This window comes from Gopherus evgoodei, chromosome 1 (assembly GCF_007399415.2).
Source record: "Gopherus evgoodei ecotype Sinaloan lineage chromosome 1, rGopEvg1_v1.p, whole genome shotgun sequence".
Classification (NCBI taxonomy): Eukaryota; Metazoa; Chordata; order Testudines; family Testudinidae; genus Gopherus; species Gopherus evgoodei.
In genome coordinates, this window is record NC_044322.1 from 286,244,946 (window position 1) to 286,266,056 (window position 21,111).

Genomic DNA, 21,111 nt, shown 5'->3' on the forward strand with positions numbered 1-21,111 from the left:
TATCAGGAGTGTTTATGGAAACAGCAAATGCTAAGAAATATCCATGGACAGTGAATCTAACATTAAAAAATGTGCATATTTGCACAGGATCCCTGATTCTAAGTGCTATTTTAGGGAATAGAAATGCACTGTGCAGGGCCAGATTAACCTATTGTGGGCCTGGCACCAAACTTATTTGTGGGCCTCTGTAACAGTGTTCATGCTGTGCCCTTGGACATTTGGCCCCTGGGCCTCCCTCTTCAATGAGTCAGGGACACTTCAGTCTGGTGCAACACCTATGCCCTTTATTCTCAAAAGGTTTCCCACCACCAGTTCCCAACTATATACAGGGTTCACAGCCACTTTGCTTACAACAGGCCTAGCCAGAAACAGACTAGGGGGCTCCTTCTGTGCCTGACCATTCTCTTTTCCCTCCCCGCTTCTCTGGCTTGCCCCCAGCCTTTATAGCCCTGGGCTAATGAGGCTGGCAGGTACCCATTACAAGGCAGGCACAGGGTTATTCACTCAGCCCCAATCCATTCTCCTTGATTGGGGCTGGAGTGGCAGGAGCTGATTAAGAGCTTCTTCACCAGCACCCTGCCACAGCCCCCATGGAGGCAATAGAGCATGGCATGGGGGGTTGATCCCCAGAGCGAGGGGCCTGCCAGGGGCATGGTAGGGGCAGCCCTGCTCCACCCAGTGCAAGGGCATTATTTATAAATTGGCAGTTGCCAGATGCACAGTGGCCCACCTGGCCCTGTGCTGCCAGCGTGCCCCTTCCCCTCAGGAGTGGGCCCATGCTGGGCTACCCTTGCTGCCCAGCACTGGAACACCCCCCTAATTCCCTATGGCCGGAGCCCCTTTAGACCTGCTATGCCCAGCGCTTCCTCCACACCACCACCCCTGCCCAGCGCCCCCTGCTCACAGCCCCACCACAACTGCCCAGCACTCCACACAGAACCCCCGCTTCCTAGTGCTCCAACACACACAGATTTTCCCCACCCCCTCACAGCAAGCATCCCTCCCCAGGCCCTCCAGAGACCCACTCCCCCATGCCCTGCCTCTTACTCACACTTACTGGCTCTTTGGAAGGAGATTGGGTCTGCCAGGCTGAGGTTGGTGCAGCCAGAACTAGTTCCTCAGGACCCACTTGTCTGGAGGGGCCCAGCCAACCCCTCCACACTGTTCCCAGCCCCCAACTGGCTGAGACTGGCCAGGCTTCTGCACCAGTCCCAAGTAGATCAGCTCTGGGGACAAGGCCGGCTCCAGGCACCAGCCCAGCAAGCAGGTGCTTGGGGCGGCCAACCAAGACAGGCGGCATGTCTGGCTCTTCGGCAGCAATTCGGCAGCAGATCCCTCACTCCCTCTCGGAGTGAAGGACCAGCTGCCAAATTGCCGCCGAAGACTGAAGCGGCAGCAGTAAAGCTGATTGCAATCACGTTACTTTTTTTTTTCCTGCTTGGGGAGGCAAAAACCCTGGAGCTGGCCCTGTCTGGGGAGACAGATGGGGCCCCACAGGTGGTGGGAAGCAGAGATTGCCCAGAGCTGGAGGTGCATTGGGGTCCAGCCAGGAGGCAGAGAGGAGCTGGCGAGTGGAACCAAGGGACCAAGAGGAGCCCTTGAACAGCCAGTGGGGAGGCCGAGAAGAGCAAGTGGTGAGCAAGGTGGGGAGCCAGCAGGCTGGTGGGGTGTCAGGGCCCAGGGCAGGCCAAGGCCCCTTCTGAGCATGGGCCCAGCTCTATGGCACCACTGTAAACCCAGCACTGGCACTATCTAATATATATCCTATTAAAGCTCACCAATAGGGCTTGTCTTTCAATTCTGAATACCTGCAATCAACAAAGTGCCTGTTATTAGGATAATGATTCTCAATAGTCGATTCTGCCTCTCATGTGATTTTACATGGCATCTGAATTTCCTACCCATTTATTTTTACATGATAGCTTTCTTCTTCTCCATTTAATTTGTGCATTTAAAAATAAAATTATTCTGTGAATGTGCTAAATGTTTGAACAGTGTACTGATCATTGCATGCTTGCGTTAGAAAAGGATTGTATTCAATGTCTTCTTTTGTACTTGTTTTATCAATTGTTTACTTTTGTAGATATTAATAAGATTTTTTTCCTATTTTTACACCTTTAAAAAAAGCAGTAATTATGTGCCTTTCAAATCACTGGAATTCAGTAATGCTTGGCAGTTTATTTCATATACTTTTGCTTCCTCTATTCCCTCAGTTACCTACACTTTCCTACATAATATATTCATGCCTTCATTGTCTGCTAATCAGAGGGTACACACTTAAACAATTCCAGAGAAGTCTTTAAAAACCACCAGAACTGGCACAGGCAGATATGCCTTTTGATATTCTTAGAACTGATAAACAGAAATGCACCCACGCACTAAAAGCTGTAACAATGAAAATTAAGAGGAGTTGGTGTAAAACCACTAAACATACAATACCCCCCCCACCACGCCCACACATTACCCCTGAATTTGGTTTGAGCTGGGGAAAAATGACAAATACAAGTAACAATCAATAGTCAACATGCAAAGAAACTCCCTTTCAGTAAATATAGCAGACCTACTAATTCTTTAGAAGCAGTGTATTTTCTCATCTTCAAAATTTTTTGTTGATAATAATCTCGTGCAACAAAATTATAGGACTGTGCTTACAATTGCAGATCAAATAAAGGTGAGAATGTACTTAAGAATGTATTTCAAAATCAAAATTGTTACTACTCTTTTTGTGTAAAACATCCTGTAATTGTTGCACTTCCTTCCCCATCTACCCCTATTGTTTGTGGATGAATGAACATATAATTAAAAGTACACAGCTAACGTAATTTAAAAAGGTAACACCCTAGAACTGAACATACTGGTACATAGGAACCAAAAATGCATGTTGAGTAACTGTGGCTAGTATGATCAGCTTGCATTATTTTAATACTTAAATTTATTTTAACTGAAATTTTTCTAACTCTTAGTACAAAAACGTGAATTCCAGGTAAAGAACTGAGGCCATTATCTATAATGAGGAAAATTACAAAAGCTTTCCACCATTGTTTAGTGAGGGAACACCAGCATTCATGAGACTGGTGACATTTAACCACTGTAAGGGTCTCTCTATGCACAAAAAACGTACCACTCTAACCATACTAGTATAATTAAAGCAGTACAAATCATCTAGCATAGATGCAGTTACATAAAGGTGCTTATACCACACTTTTAAACACTAGAGTTATACCAGTGTAACTATATTGGTAAGAAAAAAATACACTCCTACTTATAACTGTACAAAATCTCTGTGCAGACCAGGCCTTAGTTAAGCCTCCTTTTTCAACAGGTTTAGCTAACATTATGATAAAACAAGGTCTGGTTGAAGAAGCCTTGTCTACACTAGGGCTCACACTGATTCTAACATTCGTTTCAGATGCCCTGGTGGGAATGTTTTTGTAAACTTCTTCAGTGTAGACAAGGCTAGAGATGCTGCTCCCGAATAATTACAATATACCCAGGACACAACTTATTAATAACTACGTAATCCTTAAAGGATAGAGTAAAAAGGCATCCTCTGGGAGAAATCTGAATTTGAAAGGATGTTCTTATTGGTATGTCTGAATCAGGAGAAATTTAATTCATTTCATTTCTAGACAATATTGGCCTGATTTTTAGATACTGGTTACCTGCAATTCCCAGCGGCTTCAGAAAATGAAGCCATATGCTTATTAAATTAAATCAAATCTAACAGTGTGTGTAACCTGGACAAAGGATGATGTAAGCATTAGACTCTTGGACTTTATAAGCCTATAAACTAAGGGCTGGATTCTCAAGTTCTTGGTGCTCCATTCTAGCAGTGCAAAATGCAATTATCAATACAATATTATTGTGCTTAAGGACCACTGAAGTGAGCATCTGACCTGTAGAATCACTAGAATACAAGATCTGTCAGTGTTTCCATGTAGAACAATCGCTATTAACAATTTAGTAATACCACTATTGAAGGAACCAGCTAAATAGTAAGGACCTTTCCATGTGTATGTTGTTAAAGTATTTAACATGCTATTTGACCTTATAGCAATAAATAGCTCTCCTCCTTATGATGGAATACTGAATCAAGTTCAAGGTCTCAGTCCTTATCTTCAAGGTGCTCCATTGAAATTTCTGTGTAATGTGTCCTTGCTCTTATGGGTCTTTTGGAAGGAAGTCCCGTTCTAAAGGTGTGACTATGTCTTTCGTGAGTCAAGCGATTACTGTACCAATGTGAGGGCTCAAAAACTGATTCCTTTTTTTTGTTATTTAAAATTTTAGTTTAACATTTGGCTCTAACCAGAAGTCCCCATTTCAATCTTATGATGTCTTCAAAGGAGGCATGTATGGGAAACCCTGTATCTAAAAATGCTCGAAGGGCAAGATATTTTAAATAATTCCTTGAAAACCATTGGTTTCCTGTCCTGGGAGGATCATGCAGGGTTTTGTTTGTTTGTTTTGGTGGGTTCAGTACTTTCCTTGGCTGTTTACAGAAAGTATTATTCATCCTGGCCTAGGGACCACTCAGCTGAGAAGGGTGAAAGGTAGAAACAACTTGGTTGTGGGAACAATCTGCTAAATAGCCCCAGAAGCCTACAATGATGCCTGCCTGGTCCCCAGCAATGCTAGCACTATGTGATTGCTTTGGAAGAGGTCTAGCTGGTACCACTCAGGGCTTTACTCAGTAAATCAGGAGTCATTATGAACATGGGAAGAGATTCCTCACTTACCTCCCTATCCCCAGATGGTGGACCTTCATGGCTCACTCAGGGGCCTCTGTTCTGGGGACAGATTGCCTCAGGCCCTCCTGACACTTTCATGTGGAGCCAGCTTGGGGAGAGACTCTCTTCCCTTCAGCTGAAAGCCTGACAGGCATAATTCACATTCACTGCAGCCTGACACTGGGCTTCATAGGAGTAACAGACTTCTTCACGCCCAGAGATGCTGCAGAGTGGGGGATGGGCAGAGAGCAGGACAGACCACTGTGAGAGCCTGCATGAGGAGAAAAGCCCCAGCTCACACTCCCTCTGGGAGGGAAGGCAGTAGAGAAAGGAGTGAAAGCCTGATTTTTGTCACATTTGTTCACTAATCATATGAATTGCTGCCTTATAAAGGCAACACTTGCTTTTGCTTTTTTGGGCCCCAGAGTCTCTGAAGTTCACCAGACTTACCTCTGAGCTTGCTCTGAGCACTTTTTCTCTCCATTGGGATCCTCCCACTCTTGGTGAACCCTTCGCATGATGGGGTTGCAGCTTCAGGCTGGGGTCAAGGTCTTGGCACAAACAGCTGTCTTGAAGCTCTGTACCCTGGCAGTGGGATAGTGTGCGGCACACAACTGCAGGGCAGAGCTTGTCCTCTCAAGCCCATTCCCTGGCTAGGGTGACCGGATAGCAAGTGTAAATCGGGACCGGGGGTTGGGTGGTAATAGGTGCCTATATAAGAAGCTGTCCAAATTGGGACTGTCCCTAGAAAATTGGGACATCTGGTCACTATATCTCTGGCAAAGCAAGCATCGGTAGTTTGTGGGAGCAGAGCATATCCCTCCCTCTGAGGCTACTGAATAGCTGCCTATAGCACTTCTTGGACTTGGCTGGATTCTTGCAGGGTTTCTTTGCTGCTTCGGGGGGTGAGGGATGAGGGAGTCTGGCTATAGAGGTGCTACCCCAGAGGAACCAGAGGGTTAGAGTCTCAATGCGCCAGTGATTCCTCACCTCAGGAGTGCGAGAGGAGCTAGAAGTTGAAATGAAGTCACTATGGAATGAAAACAAATTCACAATTAAAGTTATAAAACAAAAGGGCTGGGAGGAATGGAACCACCAACTTGTGCCATCACAAGAGATAGAAATTCTAGTGGTCTGAGTTGAAGGGTGGGGCTTAGCCCTGAAGCCTCCAGTACCACCACTGAACTGCCTCCAAATTCCATAGGTGAGAGGCATTATCCATTTGTGATGAACAAGGGCAGAAACTGTGCAGCAGAAAGCCCTTTCAGATGCCACTGGGGTTTTTATATATGCACAGGGTCCCTAGGGAAGAAGTTTTGCTTGGATGGTATGACCACATCCACTGCTAATAAGGCAACTGCTGGATCAAGATTGCCATGGTGCTAAGTTCTATGAAAACTATACAGCTGCCAGCAGAGCATGGGGTAAGATGGCAATCCCCACAAGGCCTGGGGGTGGGGTGGGGGTGGTAAACAAATCTGTCTTGGGCCTGACTGGCTGCCCTGTGCTGCAGTGCTAATGGCAAACTAGAAGCCACCATTCTCTCCTGACCCAAGAAGAATATCATTCAGGACTTCAGCAACAGAGAGCTAGATGCAGAAATGCACAAACATCCCAGATAATTCAGTGCAACAGAAACTCTCCAGCTGTGACCATCTCAACAGGAAAGTGCTGAACAAGCTAAACTTCTCTGTCACAGAAGACACAATTTGAAAGATTATATAGTGCATGCCTGGTGTGGTGATGTTGGTGTTAATTCCACTGTGACAGAAAATAATAGATAAGCAAAATCAGAGCAAGATGGTGTCTGGTTCATAACTGGAGTCGGGTATGAACTTGGCATTGGATGAGAACAACCATATGGAAACAGGATATTCTAGAAAGCCAAAGACCAATGCAGCAAGGATCTATGTCCAGGAGTCCCCAAGAACTGAAAAAATGAACGAAGGCTATGCCCAAGGTTGCAGGAGTATGCCAGCTTTTGCATTCAGTTAGCAGAGAGGAATCTGGCTCTGCTGACTTTACAGGAGACCATTCAGATCCTGCAGATGAAAGTGTAGAGGATGGAACACCTGCTTTATGTGAAAATATTCAGACTGATAACCTCATGAGGTGGAGCAGAAACAGAAATGAAGGGTAGCTCAATTTCCCTCCCACTATCTCTCGCTCCAACTCATGAATCTCTCAGGACCTCTCACATACATATCTGTAAGAGCAGGTGTTCCTGTGTCTCAAATGACCTCTCTCTCCCACTACTTGCTGCCTACCAGGGTTGGTGAATCTGATCCATCAACAGCAGTCCTGGTTGAGATTTGAATAAATACATCCTGCTCCCAGTCAGTTACAATGCCAAGGGCAAGATTTAGAAAAGGAGAAAGGAAGAAAAAAAAAAGAGGCCCACAGTTCATGGGTAAAAAAAAAATGCATGTTCAGAAACAGGTGGAAAATGTGCACCCAAAAGTTCACCTGCAATCATGCTTGTGTAACCCATGCCCACTTGATGAGATGCTTTGTTCCCCTTTAGTGGCACCTAGAACATCGATGAGTCTGCTACCGCTTTGGCTAAGAGCAATGTAGCTTTTAACTCATGCAGTGAAAGGCTCATGCATTTAGCTCTAGAAGTCCCAAGTTCGATCCTGCCCGCTGACGACAAGGGTCTGTCGGCATTACTCATGCATCTGTTGTAATTGTATAAGTGCACCTATCATCATGCATATATTTGTTCAGATTATGTACGTGCATCTCCAATCAATCCTCCTATGCTTTGTGCACCAACAATTGTGCATGCATTTATATGATTGCAACAAACAGTGGTAATGTGCACCCACAATTGCAATGCATATGTACTGCAATTGCATGCACAAATGAGGCAATGTTTGTGCCAGTGTACATGAGCTTTTATTGCAGTTGCAGGTGCAAAAGGCTAGCTAGAAGCTAAGCAATCATTGATGCATGCATCAGCTGCAGAATGTGTGTGGACTGGGAGCTCTCCATCAACTCTTCATTGAAGAAGAGTGGAACACTATGAGATGCCTAGTAGATAAAGGTAAATATATAATTGATACCAGCCATTTCATGATGTTCCAATCATATACTTACCTTATTAACTAGTGGGCACCTCATCACATTCCATTGCAGTTTCAATGGTGAGTCAGTAGAGCATAGGAACCCAAATGTTAAAGTGGAGGGGTTAAATTATCTTACATTGTGAAAGAGTGCTCTCTGCAACTTTCCCTATAGACAAGTCCTAACATAACTCAGCCTGCTGTAGGGAAGAACTATTTGAAGGATAAAGAAGGGTGGTAGTGCATCCATTTTTTTTTAAGGCGAAACCACAGCTCTTTTCTAAATTGTTGTTTTTATAGAATCGAGCCCTAGCACATAAGTATGAGTGGAAGCATGCTCTCTTCCCTTCCTCAACCCTGGATATGGATAGAGAGGAGCAAGATAGGGGTAATTTCTGGATTCCTGGAAGTTCTCTTGACCTTTCTGGGAGCAGAGGATTCTAGCTTCCTTAGCTAAATTGACCAATAGCTTTACTACTACAGGGGGCTGTACCTTAGTCTCTCTGAGGTCAACATGACTTTTCCTCAAAAGAAAATTTTCCTGGCATTTAAGGCTTAGAACCTACTCTAGCGGTATCAAGTGTTCTATTAAATGGCTAGAGATGTGATGTTTTGGAGATCATCTAGACCAGAAAGGGGTTCTGTCACCACCTGTAACCTTGGGTGTCTTTATGCTTTGCAGCTTTGGTTCAGACCCCAGATACCAGTAGCTTGTCCACAAACACAAGGTCTCACCCTCACTTCCACCAGCCTAGTTACTCCTTGCTGGGTGACACCAACAGCTCTTCTAATCCCAAGTCTTCCCAAATCTGATCTCCCCAAGTTCTTAACTACCAGACACTGGTGGTGGATTGGATAGTCCGAATAAGGGGTATGGCTACCCCTTATGGAGCTTCCACTGACAGAATATCCACCACCGGGTCCTCCAGCTCTATCACCTCCTCCGCTTGGAAGTTCATGTTCCAAGTCACCCTGTTCTCCCAGCAGATATCAGGGTGATTGAAGTCCCTCATGAAAATGAGGGCCTGCAATCTACTAACTTCTGTTAGGTGCCTGAAGAAAGCTTTGTCCACCTCCCCCCCCGATCTGGTGGTCTATAGCAGACTCCCACCATGATATCAGCCTTGTTGCTCACACTTCTAAACTTAATCAAGAGACTCTCAGGTTTTTCCTCAACAAGTTCCATATCACCAGACACTGTTCCCATAATTGTGTCAGCTAGAGAGAGAATAAAACAGTGATTCTCAAAATCAGTGGACTACCTGTGATCCACAGAGCACTTGATAGTGGTGCTCAGAGGGCTGGCAGTTCACATGGTGCTGCTTTCCTTGTCTCTAGCTTATTAGATCACATTTAAAAAACACAAATATATGAATACTTTCCAAATTATTACTTTTCCATGTAAATAATTGCTGTAGTAGCACCAAAGAAGTGTCTGAGACTCACTCAAAAACATCTGAAAGCCCTCCAGAAGAGGAAAGATGAGTATGCCAGGCTAATTTTGAGATTAACACAATTGTCGTGATACAGCAAAATTTCTGCTTCTGTTGCTTGAAGCAGAAGTCTCCCCAGTGACAGAAAGGATAATGACTGTGCAGGTGACTTACTAAGATCCTAAGCAGAGGCTGGAGAACCCAATCTGAGGACTAACTAAAACGCCAGGAAGCAGACTGGCTACTGATGAATTTTAGTGTGAACCTCTCTCCTCCTAAAGGGTTTAGAAGAAGTCTCTCATGTAACAAATATATACATAACATTAGATTTTATACATCAACTGGCCTATAAAAGCTTTGTTCCTACTGTAAATGTGGTGCACGACAGTTACACTAGATAAGGCAGTCATGGCCCAGATCATCTCCTCCCATGGAAAATCTCATGAGTACAGGGAGAAAGCATAAGGGAAGAAGGCTGAGGTTTCCACACCCCAATCCCCCAAGCCTGGAAAATCCCTGAGGAACTATGGAAAGCCTAGGTCAGCTGCAGAGGAGCCCTGTATTTGTACACTGAAGGTGGGCCCCTCCCTTGGCTTGGTTAGAGCTGCGATTCTGTCCTTAGCTGTGGGACTGCAAGGAGGAGGGAGATAAAATTGTTTATGGAAAAAAGATAATGCAACCCATAGTATCTTTTTCACCAAATTTCCATGGAGCCAGATGGAAGATATGTACACTTTGACCCCTACCCACACTGATCTTCTCTCTCATCTCCCTATAGCATCAACCCTGGACTTCAAGAGGAAGCCTCCACAAGGTCTTTTTTGGGTGGAGAAGGAGAATACAGTGCTATAGACAGTGCAGCGGAGGCATCCGAGTGTCCTTAACCATGTACAGAAGGATGGCGTTCAGTGTCATCTTTGTGATATTATCTAGAGTCCACTATTTAAATGTGAATATTAATTTCTTCCTGAATTGTTTTCCTGCCTTGTTTGAAATGAAGGGTTAAAATAACAGCTTAATAAAATAAGAGATGATTTGCCAAACTGTTTATTTAGGACTTTTTTTTTTTTAATTCAGCCTGTAAAATTACATATATATATATATATATTTTTTTACTGATTTAGTTTTAATTAAGTCAGAAATGTGAGATCTGTACTACTTGAAACTAAGCTAACAGGAGGACTCCTAATCAACAAAATGCAAGTAAACAGGAAATGGTACTTAGCTGTGTTTTCATAGCTCTTAAAAAAATCTGATTATTGTTGAGCTCACTCTAACGTGAATATAATTTGAAATAAATAAGGAGACTCTGCATTAAACTGTGATTTTCATGATCCTTTTCATGTTTCATATCTACAGTAAAGCAAGACAAATAAGCAATTTTAGGTAATCAACAGTATATTTAAACAAAAACATATGCATAACCATAAGGATAAAAACTGTTGAAATTATCAAACAAAATGTTTCATGTGAGAAGTTACATTTGTGCATTGTGAAAGACATGTTAGTGGAAACTTTTTAGGAATTCAGTAGTCAAAATAAATATTTAATAAAAAATATCATGCTTACTTGGTGACAAAATATCAAACAATAGAGGAGTTTGGTGCTTGGAAGTGAATCAGAAGGTACATTTCCTTATGTTATAGAACATCAGGGTTGGAAGGAACCTTAGGAGGTCATCTAGTCCAACCCCCTGCTCAAAGGTGGAACCAATCCCCACACAGATTTTTGCCCCTGATTCCTAAATGGCCCCCTCAAGGATTGAACTCATAACCCTGGGTTTAGCAGGCCAATGCTAAAACCACTGAGCTATCCCTGTCCCCCCCGCCCAATGTAAACTAGTGCTGAATTTAATGGCTTAATTATTGTAACACTGCCCTAAAGAATAGGTAAATCATTTTCATAATTAGTTTATGTTGAAAGACAAGACTAAAATACTGTTTGATGGCTGCAAATAATAAAGCCAGTTTACTATACATACTGAATAATTTATTACACCATAGAATCAATCGATACAAACTCACCATGGGCCACTGCATAGCATACTAGTTACCAAAGATGCATTTGTCAGTGTCCAGTGAAATCAGGAGCAAATGAACCAACTCCCCAAAGGTCTGACGTACAATGATTTTACAACTAGATGACTGGTAGTAGAGAAAGATGCATATGCATTTTTTTCAAAAGGAAAAACCACAGTTAAATGTCATGAGAGCACCACAAGATTTCTATTTATCCATTAGATAAAACGGTACAAATGATTTTTATAGTAAATGAAGAACAATTAAAACATTATTGTATCATCCCATATTTAGAAAACAGTCGCATTTATTATTTTAGAGTGTTGTTTCATCAGTGTATATTGTTTGAAAAAAAATTACCTTAAAAATACCACTGGTGACAGTGTGTGTCTTTATTCTTTGTTAAGCTCTGGAACACTAGTAATGCAAAGAAAAGTTTACTGCATAGTGAAGATCTAGAAAGATTTAAATGGCAGACACATACTGAAATTTAGAAAAAAGTTAATAAAAATAGAATCATACAGAATCAAGCTGCAATGTGTCAGGGTTATCCCATTAATTCTCCATTGAGATTTTTTGATGCTTCCTTGAGAATAGTGTTATGAGGTCTTTCTGGCCACCAGTATCTTAGTGTTGGAGTGCCATTTTTCATTATTAGAAGACCCATGTTTTCTTCTCATATTCAACTCCCAACTCAAAAAACTTGATTAAATGTTACTGATTTCTCAACAGATTGTTCTGTGTGTTGTAATGCAGCCCTCTTCTGCTTGTTAAATGATATGCTGTCAATATTCTTTCCATTTTCAAAGCACTAGTCTAATTTCCAATTTGATCAAACATTATGCAATAATTAAAAGTCATGTCCTCCCCCTGCTCTATTGTGACACGATAAAGGCTATTCACCATTTAAAATACGTTCAATCTCTTCTAGTCTTTTCAAAGCAGCAACTCTTTTTTTTTCAATGTCTTTGATTTCCTTTGTAGATTTTTTTTTAGTCCCTTTGTCTGTGTTATTTTTTTCTGTTCGTTTCTTGCTATTTGACTGTCCTTTGTTAATGTTACTATTCAATGTCTGGGTGGTTTTCTGTTCATTTCTTACCTCTTTCAAGTTTTCAAATGGAATTTTTTTTTCCCCCACAGCTGCAGTCCCATCTGCTGGAAATGTTGACTGTTCTGCAGCACTGAGCAATGAAATTTTACTTCTGACTATATTTAAATGATGTTGAATATATTCCTCATGCGGTGCTAATACCAATGTCTCAACAAGACATTTTTCTGCTTTTATTAAGTCTCGTTCCTCAAAATAAACTACACACAGATTATGTTTTCCTTGTACATTGTTAGGATCCATTTCCAGGATTTTTTCAAAACACTTTTTAGCTCCACTTATATCTTTCTTTTGGTTCATTAAGATGTCTCCCTTTAAAATCAGACCTTTGGTATGATCAGGGTAATATCTCAATAACTCTTCCAGGACTGGCAAAGCCATCAGCTCTTTTGCAGTCTGAGAATAAAGCAGTGCCAAATTAAACAAAGCACTTCGGAAGCCTGGTTGTAACTTTATGGCTTTTTTCATCCAAGACTCTGCTTCAGCATCTTTTTTGTCATCCATCGCCAGCATACCCAAGTTGAAGTAGCCATTTGCATCTTGTGGTTCCTCTTTCACATAACTTAACAGCCTTTTCTTGGCTTCAGGTCTAAGCATAGGGTCACCTAAAGTGACAGAAAATACATTACAGGTATTTTTCCAAACATTTTTAGAACAGCTCTGAAAAATGTTAACATAACCCTTAAACTAGAAGAATGTAACATTCTTTTATATATGCTTAGCATTAAATAAAGCTGCAGAAATGGTGGGGTCTCAAATGCTACTTAATATCTTTGAAGGCTCTAAAAGATATAATTATATCATACTGCTCTTCCCTGTTGAAGAAGTAGTTTTAGTTTTGATATGGTAAATCCAAATAATGGGATCTCCACAAGTCTGAGAAGATGTGCGCAAATAGAGGAGGAGAAAAGATCAGTTTGGACAAATAGCTCTTGCAAAGGAAATTGGAGTGAAAGACCTCATTTTATTGTTAAAGAATAGATTTTAAGACTGAGACGGACAATTAGATCACCATGCCTGACCCTCAAAACCAAGCTATATCTTCCAACAGCATATCAAATTCAAGATTCTAGAATCTTCTACAATTACAAACAGCTCATGTAATCTATTCTGCACCTTTTAAAGTTTTTGTGTTGCAAATTTTGTCAGATATGAATTTTGTTTAAATACTGGAACACATATTGCAAAGAGGTTGCAGTCTGATCAGGTTGAGGCGAAAACTAAGTAACAGCTCATTGCACCTTTTAAAATTTCTCTACTACATATATTTTAGTATGGGATTTTGCTCAACTTTGTGTAAAATACACACTATGCCTATTTAGAGGCAGCTCATTCTTCCTTTCTCCACAGTAAAAAGTAAATTTGTAACTAGTTACATTTGCCATATAATCTTAGTAACTGTCAACGTGCATATACAGGGTTAATTTAACCATACTTTACAAAAACTTCCACTTGGAAATTAAGCAAAGTAAGTGAAAACTGATGTAGATTTACATTAGCCACTGACATTACAAGGCACCATATAGAAAGAAGCAGGTATTATTTAATGCCAGCTTTAAAGCCCCCTGAAGTTAATGGAAACTTCTATATTCAGTGAAGAATAGATAAATGTATGTAAAATACGTATCACCATTTCCAAGCACTTTGGGAAACTAGTTAGAGACGAGGATATTATGTATGCTCTTTATCAAGGGTGGCCAAACTGACTTGGGAGCCACATGCAGCTCTTTTACAGTCAAAGTGCAGCTCCCGGAGCTAAACATGTGCCCCCCCTTCTCTGCCGAATAGACTGCCAGGGAGGGGAGCTCGGGGCTTCTGGCCTCTGGTGGGGCTCAGGACTTCACCCCTGCGGGTGTGCCTGCTGGGACCCCGAGCCTTGGCAGGCACCTCCCATGGGGCAGAACTCTCAAGCCCCACCACCCTGCTGCAGGGCAGAAGCCCAAAGTCCCAGTAGGTAAACCCCGCAGGACTGAAGCCCTGAGCCCTGGCAGGTGTGCAGGTCATGAAAATCATCATATGTGGCTCAGTAGGTCAATAAGTTGACCACCCTTGCTCTATATGCTTAAGAAGATACCTTAAAAATAAATGCAGACTTAAAAACAAACACATACATCAGATGGGTTACATGCACAAGTAAAACCTTGGTAAAAACTATAAGAGGAAAGAGTTTCTTCTCTTACCGCAGTTCTTGAGAAAAACATGACTTTTTTCTAAAGATAGGTCAGAATTCATTAGAAGCTTAATAGACTCATAGACTCATAGGTCAGAAGGGACCAATATGATCATCTAGTCTGACCTCCTGCACAAGGCAGGCCACAGAACCCCACTCATCCAATTTTATAACAACCCCTAACCCAGGACCGAGTTATTGAAATCCTCAAAATTGGTTTGAAGACCTCAAGCTGCAGAGAATCCACCAGCAAGCGACCCATGCCCCACGCTGCAGGGGAAGGCGAAAAACCTCCAGGGCCCCTGCCAATCCGCCCTGGAGGAAAATTCCTTCCCGACCCCAAATATGGCAATCAGCTAAACCCTAAGCATGTGGGCAAGACTCACCAGCCAGCACCCAAGAAGGAATTCTCTGCAGTAACTTAGTTCACATCCCATCCAACATCTCCCCGCAGACCATCGAGCAGACCTATCTGGTGGTAATCCAAGATCAATTGCCCAAATTAACGATCCTATCATAACATCCCCTCCATATACTTATCAAGCCTTGTCTTAAAGCCAGAAAAGTCTTTTGCCCCCACTACTTCCCTCGGAAGGCTGTTCCAGAACTTCACTCCCCTAATGGTTAGAAACCTTCGTCTAATTTCAAGTCTAAACTTCCTAATATCCAATTTATACCCATTCGTCCTCGTGCTTACATTAGTACTAAACTTAAATAATTCCTCTCCCTCCCTAACGTTAACCCCCCTGATATATTTATATAGAGCAAGCATATCCCCCCGCAGCCTTCTTTTGGCCAGGCTAAACAAGCCAAGCTCTTTGAGTCTCCTTTCATAAGGCAGTTTTTCCATTCCTCGGATCATCCTTGTAGCCCGTCTCTGAACCTGTTCCAGTTTGAAGTCATCCTTCTTGAACATGGGACACCAGAACTGCACACAGTATTCCAGATGGGGTCTCACCAACGCCTTATATAATGGTACTAACACCTCCTTATCCTTGCAGGAAATACCCCACCTGATGCATCCCAAAATCGCATTTGCTTTTTTAACAGCCGTATCACATTGGCGACTCATAGTCATCCTGCTATCAACCAGTACCCCAAGGTCCTTCTCCTCCTCCGTCGCTTCCAACTGATGCGCCCCCAAAGTATATCCAAAATTCTTATTATTAATTCCTAAGTGCATGACCTTGCACTTTTCACTATTGTATTTCATCCTATTTCTATTACTCCAGTGTACAAGGTGGTTCAGATCTTCCTGAATAGTATCCCTGTCCTTCTCCGTGTTAGCAATACCCCCCAGCTTCGTGTCATCCGCAAACTTTATTAGCACATTCCCGCTCTTTGTGCCAAGGTCAGTAATAAAAAGGTTAAATAAGATCGGTCCCAAAACCGATCCTTGAGGGACTCCACTAGTGACCTCCTTCCAGCCTGACAGTTCACCTTTCAATACGACCCGCTGGAGTCTCCCCTTTAACCAGTTCCTTATCCACCTTACAACTTTCATATTCATCCCCATCTTTTTCAATTTAACTAACAGTTCCCTATGCGGAACCGTGTCAAACGCCTTACTGAAATTTAGGTAAATTATATCTACCGCATTTCCTTTATCTAAGTAATCCGTCACCTTCTCAAAGAAGGAGATCAGATTAGTTTGACACGATCTACCTTTAGTAAATCCGTGTTGCAATTCGTCCCAATTACCATTGACCTCTATGTCCTTAACTATTTTCTCCCTTAATTTTTTCCAAGACCTTACATACTACAGACGTCAAGCTAACAGGCCTATAATTACCCGGATCACTTTTATTCCCTTTCTTAAAAATAGGAACTACATTAGCAATCCTCCAGTCATACGGCACAACCCCCGAGTTTATCGATTGCTTAAAAATTCTCGCTAACGGACTCGCAATTTCACGCGCCAGTTCCTTTAATAACCTCGGATGGAGATTGTCCGGGCCCTCCGACTTCGTCCCATTGAGCTGTTCAAGTACGGCCTCTACCTCAGTTGCAGTAATATCCACTTCCATATCCACATTCCCGTTTATCATCCCTCCATCATCGCTAGATTCCTCACTAGTCTTATTAAAAACTGAGGCAAAGTACTTGTTTAGATGTTGGGCCATGCCTAGGTTATCCTTAATCTCCATTCCATCCTCAGTGTATAGCGGCCCCACTTCTTCTTTCTTTGTTTTCTTCTTATTTATGTGGCTGTAGAACCTTTTACTATTGGTTTTGATTCCCTTTGCAAGGTCCAGTTCAATGCAGCTTTTAGCCTTCCTCACTTTATCCCTACATGTTCTGACCTCACCAAGGTAGCTTTCCTTACTGATCCTGCCTCTCTTCCACTCCCTGTAAGCTTTCTGCTTTTGTCTAATCCCCTCTCTGAGTTGCTTGCTCATCCAGTTTGGCCTACAACTCTTGCCCATGGTTTTTTTCCCCCTTTCTCGGGATGCAGGCTTCTGACAGTCTCCGCAGCTGCGACTTAAAGTAATTCCAGGCCTCCTCCGCATTTAAATCCACTAATTCCTCCATCCAATCCACTTCCCTAACTAATTTCCTTAACTCTTTAAAATTAGCCCTCGAGAAGTCGAAAACCCTAATCCCAGATCTACATTTGTTTATCCTTCCATCTAGTTTGAACTGAATCAGCTCATGATCACTCGAACCAAGGTTGTCCCCTACCACCATTTCTTCTACGAGGTCCTCACTGCTCACCAACACCAAATCTAAAATGGCATCCCCTCTCGTAGGTACTTCAACTACTTGATGAAGAAATCCATCCACTATCACATCCAGGAAAATCTGACCCCTATTATTTTTGCAAGCACTCGTCCTCCAGTCTATATCCGGGAAGTTGTAGTCCCCCATAATCACACATTTCCCCTTTGTGTTTACTTCATTAAAGACATTAAAGAGGTCTCTATCCATATCCCAATCAAATCCCGGCGGTCTATAGCACACCCCAAGCACTATCTCAGGGGAAGCTCTAGTTGCTTTTTTACCCAGTGTGATTTTTGCCCAGACAGACTCTGTCTTATCCATTCCATCGCTTCTTATTTCGCTACAGTTAATTTCATCATTGATGTACAAGGCTACTCCATCACCTTTGCCTTTCTTCGTCTCTTTTCTAAACAGCACATAGCCTTCAATACCCGTGCTCCAGTCATGAGTACTATTCCACCAGGTTTCAGTTGTGCCTATAATATCCGGTTTCACTTCCTGCACCTGTAACTCCAGTTCCTCCATCTTGTTACCTAGGCTCCTCGCATTAGTGTACAGACCTTTTAATTTTCGGCGTTTGGTGTCTGACATTCTTTCCCCCGTCGTGCAGAGACCTTCTACCACCAGCATCACCCGTTACTCTGGTTTCTACTCCACTATTCCTCCTTGGATCAATTCTTGGGACCTCAAGGGTATCCCCTCTCACTTTGTTTACTTCCCTCTCCAGGTTATATTCCGGCGTGGAGATCTCCCGAACATCTCCCAACCATCTCCCCCAACTTCCTAGTTTAAAGCTCTCTTGATGAGGTCGGCGAGCCTCCATCCTAGAATTCTATTTCCCTTCTTGCTTAGATGAAGTCCATCCTGAGCGAACAGTCGTCTATCCGTAAACGCTTCCCAGTGACCGTACATCCCAAAGCCCTCCTTATAGCACCACTCCCTGAGCCATCTGTTGATCGCCATAATCTTGTCACTCCTTCGTCGCCCCGCTCTAGGAACTGGCAGAATCCCACTGAAGATCACTTGAGCCTCGATTTCTTTGAGAGTCTTCCCCAGTCTGGCATAGTCCTCCTTGATACAGTCCAGCGAGTAACTAGCTGTATCATTCGTTCCCACATGAAGGATAATCAATGGATTCTTTCCCGCTCCCGCTAAGATCGTATTCAGCCTCAGGTCCACATCCTGTATCTTAGCCCCTGGCAGACAGCACACCCTTCTGTTCTCCCGATCAGGTCTAGTTACAGGCCTGTCTACTCTTCTCAGTAAAGAGGCTCCAATCACGTAGACTTGCCTTTTCCTGGCGACAGTGCGATTCTGCGGTCTATCCCCCACAGCAGCTGGCCGCAATTCCTCTCGATTTGTATTCGCCCTTACAATCCTCCTAGGGCTCGTACTTGGTGTCGCCTCCATTGACTCCTCCCCTCCTTCTGCAGGACTAGCTGCTCGCCTCTTCTTCCTCGCCCTCTCTCCTTCAGCAGCCTGCTGTGCTCCATCTTCATTTTCCAACTCAACAAACCTGTTCCTGAGTTCTATTTCTCCATCGCTGGCCCGTCTTTTCCTCTGCCTGGTTCTCCTAGTCACATGCTTCCACCGTCCACTCTCCTCACCCAGCAGCCCCTCCTCAGAGTCCTTTGGTCCTGCTTCTATCCGCTCGTCTGAGCTTGTCCCGTGCCTCATCATGTCTGTGTTCCATCATCTGCTCAAATCCCCTTCTAAACTCAGCCACTTGCATCTCCAGTCCCCTTACCTTTTCCTCCAGCAGCTCTATCAGGCGGCACTTCATGCAGATGAAACTCCTTTCAGGTGCCCTCTCTAGGACCATGTACATGCCGCAGCTACCGCATCCGGTCATCCTCAGTGTGTCTGCACCTGCTACCTCCGCCTCCATCTTACCGTTCCAACTCTGTGCCTGGCAATCCACGCCTCACACCGCACCGCAGGCCAGCAACAAGCGCTGGGCTGCTGGCAGACCCCTGCCTCTTCCCTAGTCTGCCTTCCTGGTTTCTCTGTCTTGGTCTCCCCTGCAACCTCCCCCTGGAAACTCCCACTGAAACTCCCCTGTTAGCCGCTCTGTTCGCCGCCTCCTGTGCCGCTGCAGCTGACAGTGTGTGTGGTAAATACAAATATAGAGTAAATATTTTAGGCAAAAAAACATACCAGATTCTTGCATGAGTAGTGCAGAATTGAACAATGCCAGTTTATGTTTAGGATTAAGTTCTAATGCCTGGTTGAAGTTCTTCAAGGCTTCTGTTGGATCTTTTAGTTCAATGTAAACAATTGCCAAGTTGTACCACAGGTCTGCATTGGTTCTGTCCAGTTCCAAGGCTCTAAGATAAGCCTCCTTTGCTTTCACAGGCTTATTCATTTTTAAAAGTAATTCACCCCTGTTGAGGAAGCAAATTTCTGTTTAACTTTCATGTTGAAGAAACATACACATATATTTTATAATAAAAAGTTAACAGTTTGTTTCCCTAAATTTAAGGGCTCTGGTACGGGAGTAAAGAAAACTTTAAAACAATCAGATAATAGGATTTCGTATCAAAAGAAGACCTATTCAGGAGGCTTTAAAAAAGGCAGCACTGCAGACACAGGAATGTAGGGCAGAGCTTGCTGTACTGTCCATTTGAACAGGCTGCAGTTTGGGGCCCCAACCCCAGAGGATATGAAAAGAATGTTGAGAGTAAGCATTCTTTAAAGCAGGATGGTTTATACTGATATATATGATGTTACAACGTAGAACAAGCTTGGAGGCAAATTACCAGTAGCAGAAGTTCATAAACTGGGATTGAATTATGATATTTGACTACAACCAACAAAATTGTACCTTCTTTTCAAATGTAAACTGAGATTTTTTTCCTATTCTTAAACGAACAGCTCAAAACTTAAATCTATGAGAGTAAATAAAGTTGTTTATTGATATTCTGTAATAGTAAACAAAACTTTAGTATGTTATGAAGAATAAACACTCTCCCCAAATCAACAAAAATACCTGCTAATGTAAGCCTGTTTGAAATCTGGCCTCATACTAATTGCTTGTCGATACAACTGATCTGCTTCTTCAAGGCGAGATTCGTTTGCCCGAATCAAGTTTGCAAGATTTATATAAACATTTAGATGGTTAGGAGCAACCCGTGCTGCATACTTTTTACCTGGGATAATCTGGCAAAATAAAATAAATAAATAAATAAATAAATAAATAACCAAAAGACAAAATCAGTGTACAGTTAAAAACAAAATCAGAATGAATTCATACAGTTAAACGCATGAAGCTGCTTTCCAAACTTCTTTTATCATTATAGTAAAACAGAATATCAGATATAGAACATACATATCAGCACTGAAAATATGCATTCTAAAACATAAATCCCTTCCCTCCCCAAAAAAATAAAAATAAAAATAGGAGTGTGCAATTTGATATGCCAAGAACCTTATTTAAAAATCTGTATCAATTTACCAATAGTTTAAAAATCACAGTGGCACAAAATTTAAACTATACCTGGAATATCAGGCAGTTGACAGTATAGCTTAAACAACATAACTGGTACCACGGCAAATACTTATGCACCAACTTACAACCCCAAGTAGAACCCTTCCCATCCACTCACTAGGAACATGGATATTTTTCTGACAGGCACTTTAACTTCACTTTTCTCTTCTCCATCCTAATGTTATGTTGGTACCATCAAAGCGCCTATGAAAGCTGGAAGGGCCACTATCTGAGGTGGATATCAGGACAGCCCTAACATTTAAACTGCATCAGATCACCAATAACCCTCATCTTGTTGCACTACACAGCAACAATTTAATCACATATTTTAGATTAATACTCTGATATTATCAAAAAAGAATGAGAAATTAGCTTGCTTAAA

The 21,111-nt window shown here is 42.6% G+C and overlaps 1 protein-coding gene across 2 annotated transcripts in view; it reads right to left on the reverse strand.

Annotated features, from left to right (window-relative positions):
- Positions 1-10,986: 10,986 nt before the first annotated feature.
- The window catches only part of TMTC3 (transmembrane O-mannosyltransferase targeting cadherins 3), a 58,556-nt gene continuing 48,431 nt past the window's right edge, over positions 10,987-21,111 (reverse strand). For both annotated transcript variants that reach the window (XM_030548590.1, XM_030548592.1), the window contains 3 exons: positions 20,232-20,401; positions 19,400-19,626; positions 10,987-12,956 (listed from right to left, as the gene is read on the reverse strand). In XM_030548590.1, the coding sequence (XP_030404450.1) occupies positions 12,139-12,956; positions 19,400-19,626; positions 20,232-20,401 (1,215 nt within the window). In that variant the 3' untranslated portion in view covers positions 10,987-12,138. The remainder of the gene's footprint in view (positions 12,957-19,399; positions 19,627-20,231; positions 20,402-21,111) is intronic.